General features: G+C 41.1%; 1 protein-coding gene across 3 annotated transcripts in view; it reads right to left on the reverse strand.

Annotated features, from left to right (window-relative positions):
• Window positions 1-5998: 5998 nt before the first annotated feature.
• Window positions 5999-14240, reverse strand: part of LOC145343962 (septin-11) — an 85983-nt gene continuing 77741 nt past the window's right edge. The window contains exons 10-11 of one of the 3 annotated variants that reach the window (XR_013886823.1): window positions 8967-10788; window positions 5999-7140 (exon numbers count right to left, since the gene is read on the reverse strand). Coding sequence is in view for 2 of the 3 variants with exons in the window: in XM_080190545.1 (XP_080046671.1) it covers window positions 10773-10788 (16 nt within the window). In the remaining variant the exon portion in view is untranslated. Of the gene's footprint in view, window positions 7141-8425; window positions 10789-14240 lie in introns of those variants that run through there. The other 2 variants (XM_080190557.1, XM_080190545.1) reach the window with 2 other exon arrangements.

Below are 14240 nucleotides of genomic sequence, written 5' to 3' on the forward strand. Positions count from 1 at the left end.
ACCTTCTCCACTTGTACTGCCACTTTCAAAGATTTGTGCACTTGCACCCCCAAAAACAAAGCAAAGAACAACTCAGCTCGGGAAACAGGCCCAACGAGCCTGCGCCGCCATCTTAACAAAGCATTTTCCTACACCTACCTTGCCCTGTGTGTTTGCAAATGGTACCCCTATTGTAGCCAGATTCAGGGGAGAATAGTGTAGGGTCAATTTGGTACACCAATCAGCCTAAGAGCACAGTTTTGGGGTGTGGGAGGAAACCGGAGCACCCAGAAAAAACCCACGCAATCACAGGGAGAATGTGCAAACTCCCACAGACACTGGCCCAAATTCATGTATCTGAACAGCAAACAGTGATAGTCACTGAGCTGTCATGTTGCCTGTCAGATGGTCCAGTTTAAGCGTACACTAACAATGTGAAGCACTAGGCAACTCTCAAAGCAACATCCAAGAGCATCCCTCGCACGACCCACTGCGTGTATGCCCCTTGTTGGGCAACAAGGTGGACTGAATCACCTGTGAAGTAAAAGAAAAGACATCAATAAACATGCGCAATGCCTTCTGGAAATCTAAAAACACTGCATTCATCAGTTCCCCTCTGTCAACCGCACTCGTTACATCTTCATAAAAGTCCAGTAAATTTGTCAAACACGACTTCCCCTTCATGAATCCATGCTGCGTCTGCTTGATTGAACTATTCTTTCCCAGGTGTCCTGCTATTTCTTCTTTAATGATGGATTCCAGCATTTTCCCAACTATGGACGTTAAGCTAACTGACCTGTAGTTACCCACCTTTTGTCTACCTCCTTTTTTAAAGTAGTGTTACATTAGCTGTTTTCCAATCAGCTGGCACCTTCCCAAAGTCCAGCAAATTTTGATAAATTACAACTAACACTTTTGCTATTACTTCTGCCATTTCCTGGGATGTATTCCATCTGGGCCCGGGGACTTGTCTACCTTCAGTCCCATTAGCTTACCCAGCACTACCAGTTTAGTAACAGTAATCGTTTTAAGGTCCACACCCCCTACAATCCCATGACTGTCAATTTTCGGTAAGCTATTTGTGTCTTCTACCATGAAGACTGACACAAAAAACTTGTTTAAGGCCTCGTTTCCCATTATTAAATCCCTCTTCTCGTCTTCTAAGGGTCCAACGTTTACTTTAGCCACTCTTTTCCTTTTTATATATTTGTAAAAACTTTTACTATCAGTTTTTATATTTTGTGCTAGTTTAGTTTCATAATCTATCTTTCCTTTATCGCTTTCTTAGTAGTTCTTTGTTGTTTTTAAAGCTTTCCCAATCTTCTAGTTCCCCACTAGTTTTGGCCACTCTGCGTGCATTGGTTTATTTCCTCAGTTATCCATGGCTGGTTATCCCTTTTCTTACATTCCTTCTTTATCACCAGAATATATTTTTGCTGAGTACTGAGAAAAATCTCCTTAAAAATCCTCCACTGTTCCTCAGCTGTCCTACCAACTAGTCTGCGCTCCCAGTCTACATTAGCCAATTCTGCTCTCATCCCATTGTACTCCCCTCTGTTCAAGCAAAGGACACTGGTTTGGGACTCTACTTTCTCACGCTCCATCCATATTAGAAATTCAGCCATATTGTGATCACTCATTCCAAGAGGATCCCTTATAGATCTACCCTACCTCCTTTTCCTTCCTGTCTATCCTTCCGAAATGTCTGATACCCCTGGATATTCAGTTCCCAGTCCTGGTCACCCTGCAATCACGTTTCTGTAATGGCCACTAAATCATACCCATTTGTACAGTTGATGAAGGGCCGTGGATGTCATCTGTATGGATTTCAGTAAGGCGTTTGACAAAGTCCCTCATGGCAGGTTGGTGAAAAAGGTTAAGGCTCATGGAATACAAGGATAGGTAACTACTTGGGTTGAGAACTGGCTTGGTCACAGGAGACAGAGGGTGGCAGTGGAAGGGTCTTTTTCTAGAGTATAGAGTATATTGAGTATAGAAACACAGAGGGACCTAGGTGTGCAAGTTCAGAAGTCCTTGATGGTGGTAGCACAGGTGGAGAAGGTGGTGAAGAAAGCATATGGTATGCTTGCCTTTATAGGAAGGGGTATAGAGTATAAAAGCTGGCATCTGATGTTGCAGTTGTATATAACATTGGTTAGACCACATTTAGAGTACTGCGTCTACTTCTGGTCGCCACACTACCAGAAGAACGTGGAGGCCTTAGACAGAGTGCAGAGGAGGCGTACCAGGATGCTGCCTGGTATGGAGAGTCTCAGCTATGAGAGATTGGGCAAATTGGGGTTGTTCTCCCTGGAAAGATGGAGAACGAGGGGAGACCTAATAGAGGTGTATAAGACTATGAAGGGTATAGATAGAGTGAACAGTGGGAAGCTTTTTCCCCAGGTTGGAGGCGAAGATCACGAGGGGTCACAGGCTCAAGGTGAGAGGGGCGAGGTATAACTGATGTTAGAGGGATTTTTTTTATTACACAGAGGGTTGTGGGGGCCTGGAATGCACTGCCAATTAGGGTGGTGGAGGCAGACACGCTAGGGTTGTCTAAGACTTACCTGGAAAAGCACGAGCAGACTGGAGATGGAGGGATACAAAAGAATGTTCTAGTTGAAGATCAAGAGTCTCAGGATGTTCCTGGGAATTAACAGATTCCTATCAGCCATCCAACAAATTTTAAGGCTCACCTTGTCACTTACGTTGGAGCTATTGGGGATCTTCCATTAATGTCTGTGTAGCCTGTTGTACGTCTCTTTATGTTTATTGATGTCTCCTTTTACATCCACAGGCGATTTGGTCCACCTTGTTGGCCAACAAGGGGCATACACGCAGTGGGTCGTGCAAGGGTTGCTCTTGGATGTTGCTTCGAGAGTTGCCTAGTACTTCACGTCTGTTGGTATATGCTTAAACTGGACAAATTGACAGGCAACACGACAGCTCAGTGACTATCACTGTCCGCTCTGCAGTTACAGGGACCTGGGTCGGATCTCTGGCTTGGATCAATGTCTGTGGGAGTTTGCACATTCTCCCCGTGCTTGTGTGGGTTTTCTCCAGGTGGTCCAGTTTCCTCCCACATCTCAAAAACGTCTTTTTAGGCTGATTGGTGTTAATAAATTGTCCCTGAATTGGATCTCCCTTAATCTGGCACACATATAATTCCCTAAATTTGCACCTCCTTTATTGTGGAGTCCACTAGAGGTAGACAAAAACGTCGACGATCGACGAAAGAGTTGAATAAGGCACTCAGTGTTAAAATGGGCTGCATGGGCTTGTAGGGCCAAAGGGCTGTGCTACAAGTGCTGTGCTGTTCTTGTACTGATTTGTGCCATCAACTCATTTTCTTTGTTTCGAATGCTATGTGCATTTGGGTAAAGTGTCTTTATGCTAGCCTTTATCAGGACCCAATTTGTTAGTTCATTTTTGTGACTGCACACTCTGTCCCTACCTGTTACAAACTGGTTATCCTTCCCCAGACCATCTCCCTCCACTGCATTGACCACCTCTCTTCTCGTGCTCGTCACCTCTTTTACTGTGCCTGAGCTTAGATTCCTGCCGCCTCTCTGTCCTATTACATGGTCTGGAAACATTACTAATTGACCAGAGCCTTATTCAGTCTCAGCAGCATATCCCCGTTCTTGCATGCTAGCCCTTCAAAAATGAACGCCAACATTGAATTTGCCTTCCTAATGGACAATTGAACCTGCATGTTAACATTAAGAGTCCTCAACCAGGACTCCCAAGTCCCTTTGTGTTTCAGATTTACAAAGCCTTTCCCCATTTAGAAAATAGTCCATGTCTCTATTCCTCCTACCAAAGTGTACACCTCACACTTTCCCACATTGTAGTTGGAATACAACCCTTGTGCGTTCTCCTAGCCTATCCAAATCATTCTGCAGCCTTATCACTTTCTCAACATTACCTGTCCCTCTACATATCTTTGTTTCATTTGCAAATTTAGCGATCATGCCCTCAGTTCCATCTTCCTGATCATTAATGTATATAGTCAAAAGTTGTGGTTCCAACACTGACTCCTGTGGAACACCACCCTGGTTGCCATCCTGAAAAGTACCCCATTTATCCCCACTCTGCCTTCTGTCAGCCAAACTTCTACCCATGCCACTATCTTGCCTCTAACACCATTGGCTCTTAGCTTATTTAGCAGCCTCCTGTAAGGGATCTTGTCAAATGCTTTCCGAAAATCCAAATAAATCACATCCACTGGCTCCCCTTTGTCTAACTTTTCCACTACCTCCTCAAAGAATTCTAATAGATGTGTCAGACAGGACCTCCTTTTGATGAAGCTGTGCTGACTCATAAGAACATAAGAAATAGGAGCAGGAGTAGGCCATCTAGCCCTTCGAGCCTGCCCCGCCATTCAATAAGATCATGGCTGATCTGTCGCTGCTCAGTTCCACTTTCCCGCCCTCTCCCCATAACCCTTAATCCCCTCTCTTATCAAAAACCCATCAACCCGCGTCTTAAAAATATTTAGCGAGGCAGCCTCCACCACTTCAATTCCAGAGATTCACCACCCTTTGAGTGAAGAAGTTCCTCCTCAACTCCGTTCTAAACCGTCCCCCTTTTATCTTGAGGCTGTGCCCACTAGTCCTACTGTCTTTTTTGAGCGGGAAGAGTCTCTCCACCTCTATCCTATCCATCCCATTCATCATCTTATATGTGTCAATGAGATCTCCCCTCATTCTTCTAAACTCTAACGAGTACAAGCCCAGTTTATTCAGCCTCTCCTCATAGCTCAACCCCCTCAACTCTGGTATCAGCCTAGTAAACCTCCTCTGCACTCCCTCCAAGGCCAAAATATCTTTGCGCAGGTGCGGCGCCCAAAACTGCACACAATACTCCAGCTGCGGCCTCACCAATGCCCTATACAGCTGCAGCAAGACCTCCCTACTTTTATATTCAATCCCCCTCGCTATGAAGGCCAGCATCCCATTCGCCTTCCTGACCACCTGCTGCACTCAGCTCTATTTTACCATGCATTTTGAAGTACTTCACAATTTCGTCCTTAATAATGGACTCCACGATCTTACCCACAACCTAGGTCCAGCTAACTGACCTATAATTTCCCAGCTTCTGCCTCCCTCCTTTTTTAAACAGCGGTGTTACATTAGCGACTTTCTAGTCTTTTTGGATCTTCCCTAACTCCATTGATTCCTGAAAGACCACCACCAATGCCTCCACAATCTCCTCAGCCATCTTCTTCTGAACCCTGGAGTATAGTCTGGTCCAGGTGATTTATCCACCTTCAGACCTTTCAGCTTCCCTAGCACCATCTCTTTGGTGTTGGCTACTACATTTACCTCTGCCTCCTGACTCTCAAAGTTCTAGCATTTTACTGGTGTCTTTTCCATGAAGACTGATACAAAGTACCTATTCAGTTCCTCTGCCATTTCTTTGTCCCCCATTATTACTACTTCTGCCTCATTTTCCAGCAATCCAATGTCCATACTTGGTTCTCTCTTACCTTTTATATGCCTAAAAAAAACCTCTTGCAATCTTCTTTTATATTACTAGCTAGCTTACCCTCATGTTTCATCTTCTCCATTCTTTTGTTAATTGTCCTCTGCTTGCTTTTAAAGGCTTCCCAATCCTCTGGCTTCCCATTATTCCTCACCTCACGGTATGCTCATCAGGATCAGCCAGCCAAGAAGACAGTGGTACAACACACAGATTAAAATTTCCCTGCCTATTTCCTCATCATTGGTGACAGTGATTCATACCAAATAGAGAATTCCCTCCCCCCAGAAAGAGGACAGGCCCTCCATATTTTGATGATTTAGCCTTGGGGGTGGGGCAGGGATTATGGGACTAATTAAGAAAGTCCAAAAAATATTTCATTATTGATTATCAAATAATTTAACCAGTTGAAGTTGAAATAAAAATAAATCAGAAATTGAATTCTTTAATCAAACTTTCAATACAGATGGGGGGAGGCAAAAAAAGCAAAACATCTGCCCTAAAGTCCATTAATCACATTATGATTAGAATGAAGTGGTTTAAAATCAGTTTATTTTCTTACAGAACTTCACTTTTCACAGTCTCCAAATCAATGGTTAAAATATATAGCTGGTTACCGAAAAGCATACTCTACTAGATCATTGTACATCTGAAGAACTGGTATAACTGTAATAAGTCAATTTTCATCCAAGACCACCTCAGCATTACAGCATTCTTGTACTTTTTTGTAATATTTGCATTGACTTCCTTCGTCAGGATAAATGCTAGTTATTTGTCAATTTAACTCTTGGTATTGAATTCACTTTAAAATTTCCTTTTTTAAAATATATTAACGTAGAAATAGTCTATTATTTACTGTGTTAAATCAGAACGTAATTGCTCCATTAATGCCAAGTTCATAAATGGGATATTAAGTAGGCTAAAGTAAAATCCAGATATTGTAAATGTTTCCTTTCACAGAACCTAAAAACAAGCTTTTCATTGGATACGCATTAAAACTTATAACAAAGATAATAAAATTGTAACTTGGTACATTATAAAAACCTCAGTCTTCCTTGATTATCCCCTTTTCTGAAAGCTTTGTGATAAAAATATTAAGCGTCAACATTGTGATGCATTCAAGGGTCGACCAGTCTTTCCCATGCTAATTCAATTTTGTAGAGGAAAGTCAGTTATGATTGACTAAAAACAGACTTTGTAATCAATTGTTTTAAGAAGTTTGTTAGTTTAGGTTTACCTGCATGTATGCATTGGCGAAGAGTGAGAAGAAAAAGTGCAAGACTATAAAAAAGGTTGAAATGCTGTGACAAGAAGAAGAATTGTTAGTGACAAAACATTTAGTACACAGTCTAATCTCTGATGTTATGAAGAATGATTATACAAATAATATATAACACAAACTCAGGAAAGGTCAACTGCTATAAATATTGCACTGTCTCATCCTGTTCCTGTCACATGTAGATTTTATTAGGATATTTCTCCATGCCAAAACTATAAAATACTGACATATTCAACATGCTACAGTACAAGAAATGTGACCAGAAAGGAGCTGGAATAGTGATGACCCAAGAAAGAATTCTTCTGCGTGGTGTGTGAATACATTGTAGCTCTTCTAAAGCTTTAGGAATCTCATCCAGTGGAGAAGGGAACAGGCAGCAGAACAACTAGATAAAGAAGCTACAGAGGAAAATTAAAAGAAAATTTCAGTTAAACAGGTAGCAGGTAAAAGGAGGGAAAAAAAAAGGGGAACAGAACCGAATGAACAAACACGAGTACTTGAGATGGATCTGGGAGTGTTATGCACCAGTGCAATATCTTGAAGGAAAGACAAGATTAGGAAATTAATATAATTGACAACTCGCCCTCCTACTGAAGATTCTTAAAGATACTAGCCATCATTTGATAATTGTGAATTCAGATAGCACCAGCAGAATATTCATCTGCAGCAGACATCTGAGCAGAGCCCAACCCCTGTCTCCATCTGCCAACCACACTTGGATAGTGATCACGAGTAGGAATATCTGACTGATATTTCCGTTCCTGACTGATGAAGGAAAGTTGCATAACCTCTATTGCTATCCCAAATGAGATAGCAAACTCAGCCTTCAGATTTACATGGCTCGAGTATGCACTAGGCAATTCAGTTACTGGGCCACTGGAAGCTGTTTTTTTAAAAAACTGACAAGTACACAGATTTGTATTTCTCCTAATAAATTCTATTTTTTAAAATCACAAATGGGTCTCCACATTAACACTTTTCCACACTGTGAAGAAACCATCTTTCCCCAACTACAAAGGATACTGTATGATGGCACACCACTGAATATGTTGAACTTCATAAATATCCAACTTCTAGTTTCAAAACAATTAGGAGCACATGCAAGTTTGCAGAAACAATAGATTTGACAAGGCAATAATGCTTTTTGCAAGTTTGCTCAGTAAGCTGCGTACAATAAACAACTTATTGACTCAACAACAGTAAAAGGACAGATGGTAGCTTGCATTGAAAAAAAATTAAACATTTCAATAAAAAAAAATACATGTGGGCACGATGTATTTACTAAAGACGCAGGATATTCAGATTCTGGTTCCCTATCGTTAGGAGGTTATTACAATAGTGTCATGTGCACTTGTGGTTATCTTGTGTAATATTTTGATGCTACAAAAATCATTTATCACACACCTCACAGACAGGTTATACAAAACAGCCATTTGAATAACCATGCTAGCACCATTATATTTATATGTGCTATAGAATACTCAAGGGATGTGTATATAACCAATAGCTAAGTATTTTATAATACTATCAAAAAATTAACCGTTATTACTTCATGACCACCTTATAAAACCTAACAGCAAATAAACAATTAGCTAAATGCACATAATTCTAATCATGCCTTATACAAATTTGTTAGAAACATACTCAAGGATTCACTAATTCGCCCCCTCCCTCCCACCCAAATCCCGATATAAAATCACAAATAAGAAGCATAAAAAGGCATATAAATACATTTTGTTACATAGTATATGTTGTTCACATCTTAGAGCAATATAGCGATATAGAAATAACTGGTCACGGCACACATATGTATGTAATGGTGCATCTTGGAGAAAAAGCAACAAACATGTTTAGCAACAAGGTGATTACGAGGCTGCAATTCATACAAAAATGCATAGACACCAAGCTGAACTTTACAAAATTCCCAAGTGTTTACTGCATTAAAGTGGAGCACAGTCAATGCAAAAATAAATGTGACATCTTGGTGAGCAATTTATTTGGCAGAGCAGAAAACAAAGTAGGAGACAAGTGTGTAAGTGGCAGCTGGTAGAACACTTCATAGTGGTGAAATCAGACAGTAGACTGGCTGAGATGTTTTTCTGCTGGTGTTCTGAACCCTTCGCTCATCAAAATTGGTCAGTTCAGAGGCCAGAGCACAGGCAACCAATCTTTTGGGCTATATATTCATCGCCAAGAATACAAAAGTTCCAACTGCCATACTTACATGCATAGGTGAAAGAACAATCCAACTAGATTTGTGGGATATTAGTTATTCCGTGCAGAGCCAAGGATTACTGTGAAAACAAGGTAGAAAACATACAAAACAAAATAAAACTGCTGCTAGGGTAGTCAGCTAAACATGGCCCAGGAAAGATGTGCAGTTAAAAGCATTTTGTTTTGATTAACACATCCTCAAGATTACAAATTAAGGACTAATGTTAAAATTTTGCTTACCAATAAGTCAGCAATAGAAAAATTGGTACATATTGAATCTCATTGCTCCTTCATTCCCCAACACCACCCCTCCCTACCTGTTAAAACAGGAGTTATTGCTATAGTTTATTCAGCAAGGTCAGAAAAGGGTGGTGTGTGTTAATACAACTTGAGAATGATGTCCCAGGCAGTCATTTAGAGGAGCAACAGACTTGGATATTCTTCCTCTCTATGTCCCCATATAATCTCATGCAATATTTGGCTAGAAACTGCAGTGAAGGTGGTCCTACCCAATTGAGATAAGCTGAAAGATGTCATTATTGAATATGAACCGGAGCTACTGAGTTAACCAAACGCAGTACAGTTGATATTCAATGACGTATTAACATTGTAAAGCTTGTCAACATTGAAATTAAGATATACTCAGGTGAGTACATTCTCAGATGAAAATTCAAACCCAAGGTGAAACAATTTCAAGATTACTGAATATCTTTCACAATGCCAACCTGCCCCCCACCCCCGGTAAAAAATCTTCGGTCTAAAAAAGTTGTTTTTATAATTCCTATGCACTAAAACATGACAAACATCATTCAAGAGGATAGATCCAATTTGTAAAGTGTTGAACTTTCACAAGTTTTAATGTGCAAGTGTTCTAATAACAGACATACAGTTAACTGCACTGATGATTGAAATACAAATGCTGAAGGTTAAAATGTAGATTGGTGTTAAGACTGCTCGTGCACATGCCAAGGTGGGTGTCAACATCTCCCTTTCCCGAGCCATGTTTGGTTGGTAAGCAAAACTGAAGCCTGCCATAGAAAGGTTTGAAGCTGTGCAACTCTGCTGTAGTAATATCAGTCCTTGTTTAAAATAAGGAAGAGGCACTGCCAAGATGAGAGAGAGCACAGACTAATCCAGAGCAGCCACAGAAGAACAATCACCAACTTCCCCTTGGAAAGGCATCACAGGAGAATCTATCACCCTTCAATGGCATCAAAGTGTTAAAAGGAACAACTTTAACCTATGGAATCAGCACACTTTAACAGCAGAGACAGATATAACTTTAAATATCTTATTAATGATAACTGAAACATGTTTCAAGGAACTTGGAAATATGTTTCATTTTAGATGAATAGGAACAGACTTTTTTGTTTCCTAAATAGGCTGCTTCTTATGGCAGCAATAGGCAAAGCAAAAAAGTACATAGTAACCAGTAAACTAAAAATCATCTTTCAGATTTAGTTCCTGTAACACTCCTGAATGGAAGAGAGGTCGGGGAGGTAGCTACGATATCCTGATGTGCATCGCTTCTCCCCACCCACAAGGCTGACCACTTCCCTGTCCTATTATGTTAGCTTGTTTCCAAAGCACTAAAACTACACACCCCTTCTCACTGCCCACCCAGATACCAGTTTGTTTTCATTTTAAGTCGTGCCCTTTCTCCATTTCATGGAATGCTCTTGAAAGGATTTTCCTATATGAAAGATAATTGTTAATGTTTTCTGAATTTTTTTTAAGATGGATGGACATTCTGATGCCAGACACGTTACAGCTAAGCAGATGGATAGGGTGACATCCTTGAACTTGCCAGGGTTGCTTATGTGAAGCTTGCACTGCAATTAAAAAAGGGGAAAAAATAAAACACACAATTAGAAATGATACCTCATAAATAAATTCATTTGTTACATTCCAATACAGTTCCAAAAGCAATGATTAAAAACAAACTTTTTTTTATAAAAAGCTGCATTTAATTACAACTGCAAATAAGTAACTCATGCATTATAGCAAATCATAGGAGTTTCAAAAAAAATGACCACAAAGCACAGGCAGTTGGGAGATAAATTACACACCCAACCTAAATTCAATGAAGAATGGAATCATCAAATATATTGCCCCACTCATGCTACCCTCCCCAAAGTGATCTCTTAGGCCAATTAAAATAGCATTGAGGTTTGGAAACTTAAGGTACAACTATGTTCATGTAGTTTCAAGCTGGTGTTTCACAGGCCATGACATTTTAAAAGTGATCCCTTTATGTGATGAAGTTTTTCCACATTTAAACCACTTCCTTGGAGAATAAGTCACAGTCTCTCCACTGCCATTGTCCTAATCTTTTACGTGGCAGAACGCTGTTCCACAACTCAAACAGTGGAAACTCAAACCTAATCAAAGCCTAATGCTTTAAGTTGCACCTATTCCCACACTGTTCCTGGCAACACCTGTCCCTAAAGAGTACACACTATGAAAAGCAAGTTCTGCGTTTGTGGTGGTGTACAGTTAGTTGTTGGATCACTGTTCTACTGAGTTGCCCAATTAAGATTTGAACGGTTACACAGCTTGCATTAGCTATCAAGGGAATCCTGTCTAGTGATAGGTTTGGTCATAATACATGCTGTACTGTTGAACTTGAGAGTTTTTAATACTCAGTATAAAAATCCCTCAATACCTTAAGAGGAAAGCAAAGTTGCAAAGGTAATTGTTACTTAGGAAGCAAAAAAAAATGGAAACTTTGGCCCAAAATTTCCAAATGCATTTTAGTGTGTCCACATCATTTAAGTTGGAAATGCACTAGAATACAGTTCAACTACAATTTAATTGAATGGCTCGAGGAGCTAAATGGCTTATTCCTGAACATATGTTCTAAAGTTAGAAATGGGCGTTTTGAAAAGCTTGGGAAATGTACCATGCTCTCAGTTTCCAGGATCCACTTTACAGATGAACCTTCAACCAATGGGCAAGGTATTAAATGAGTACTTTGCAGCAGTATTCACCAAAGAGGATGACTTGATGGATGATGAGTCTGGGAAAGGTTGTGTAGATAGTTTGAGTCATGTTGAGATCAAAAAGGTGGTAGTACTGGGGTTTTTGAGAAACATTAAGGTAGACAAGTCCCCAGGGCCTGATGGGATATACCTCAGAATACTGAGAGGTGCCAGGGAGAAGTTTGCTGGGGCCTTGAGAGAAATCTTTGTATCCTCACTGGCTACAGGGGAAGTCATGATGTGGAGTTGCTGGCGTTGGACTGGGGTAAACACAGTAAGAAGTCTGACAACACAGGTCAAAGTCCAACAGGTTTATTTGGCAGTAAATGCCACTAGCTTTTGGAGCACTCCCACTCACCTGACAAAGGAGCAGCGGGCACTCCGAAAGCCAGTGACTTTTGCCACCAAATAAATCTGTTGGACTTTAAACTGGTGTTGTGAGACTTCTTACAAGGAAAGTCCCAGAGGATTAGAGAATAGCCACTGTTGTTCCTTTGTTTAAGAAGGGTAGCAAGAATAATCAAGGTAATTACTGGCTGGTGAACCTTACATCAGTGGTAGGGAAATTATTGGAAAGAATTATTTGAGACAGGCTTTATTCCCACTTGGAAATAAGTGGACGTATTAGTGAGGGACAACATGGTTTTGTGAAGGGGAGGTCGTGTCACGCTAATTTGATCAAGTTTTTTGAGGAAGTGACGAAGATGATTGATGAGGGTAGGGCAGTGGATGTTGTCTACATGGACTTCAGTAAGGCTTTTGACAAAGCTACTCATGGCAGACTGATGCAGAAGGTAAAGTCGCATGGAATCAGAGGTGAGCTGGCAAAGTGGATACACAAGTGGCTCGGTCAAAGAAGACAAAGGGTAGCAGTAGAACGGTGCGTTTCTGAATGGAGGGCTGTGACAAGTGGCGTTCCTCAGGGATCAATGTTGGGACCTTTGCTGTTTGTAATATAATATCTGAAGGAAAACGTAACTAGTTTGATTAGTAAGTTTGCAGACAACACAAAAGGTTGGTGGATTGCGGATAGTGATGAGGACTATCAGTGGATACAGCAGGATATAGATCAGTTGGAGACTTGGGTGGACAGATGGCAGATGGACTTTAATCTGGATAAATGTGAGGTACTGCATTTTGGATGTTCTAATACAGATAGGAAATACACAGTAAATAGCAGAACCCTTAAGAGTATTGCTAAGCAAAGGGATCTGGGTGTACAGGTACACAGGTCACTGTAAGTGGCAATGCAGGTGGAGAAGGTAATTGAGAAGGTATGCTTGCCTTCAATGGCCAGGGCATTGAGTTTAAAAATTGGCAAGTCACGTTGCAGCTTTATAGAACCTTAGTTAGGCCGTGTTTGGAATATAGTGTTCAATTCTGGTCACCACTCTACCAGAAGGATATGGAGGCTTTTGAGAGGGTACAGAAAAGATTTACCAGGATGTTGCCTGGTATGGAGGGCATTAGCTACGAAGAGGGGTTAGAGAAACTTGGTTTGTTCTCACGGGAACGACGGACGTTAAGGGGCGACCTGATAGGAGACTACTAGATTATGACAGGCATGGATAGAGTGGATAGTCCGAAGCTTTCTCCCAGGGTGGAAGAGACAATTACTAGGGGGCACAGGTTTAAGGTGTGAGGGGCAAGGTTTAAAGGAGATCTACGAGGCAGATTTTTTTTTATATACAGAGAGTGGTGGGTGCCTGGAACTCACTGCCTGGGGGGAGGTAGTGGAAGCGGATACGGTAGTGACTTTTAAGAGGGATCTTGACAAATACATGAAAAGGATAGGAATAGAGGGATATAGTCCCAGTAAGGTAGGGGGTTTTAGTTAAGTTGGGTAGCATAGTCGGTGCGGGCTCGGAGGGCCGCAGGGCCTGTTCCTGTGCTGTAATTTTCTTTATTCTACCACACATAGCATCCAGATCAGCAAGACAGCATGTCCTGCAAACTTGAAGATGTTGGAAATGTTTTGAAAACCCTTTTTCAGCCCTCTTTTAGACAGGCCACTAGAGTTATATTCTCCCCTCGCCTTGACTATGGATGGTGATAGATTTGCAATCATATTCTGATCCACCCACATTCCCTTTTTTCTGTTGAGCACGTGAGATGGTGCCCATTGAGCAAGACTACTTTGGCTGACTCAGTGGCAGAAGTTCCCAGTCCACATGTCCCAATACTGATTTCAGCCTTGTGTTTTCAGTCCCTCAGATTGTAAAGGAGGAAGTCAACAGAACCTCAGTATTCTCTGACTATAAAGCGTATTGTTCGTCTTCACAACTGATGCGTGTGTGGTGTGT

The sequence above is a fragment of the Carcharhinus amblyrhynchos genome, chromosome 1 (assembly GCF_965287045.1).
Source record: "Carcharhinus amblyrhynchos chromosome 1, sCarAmb.v2.hapA, whole genome shotgun sequence".
NCBI classification, from domain to species: Eukaryota; Metazoa; Chordata; class Chondrichthyes; order Carcharhiniformes; family Carcharhinidae; genus Carcharhinus; species Carcharhinus amblyrhynchos.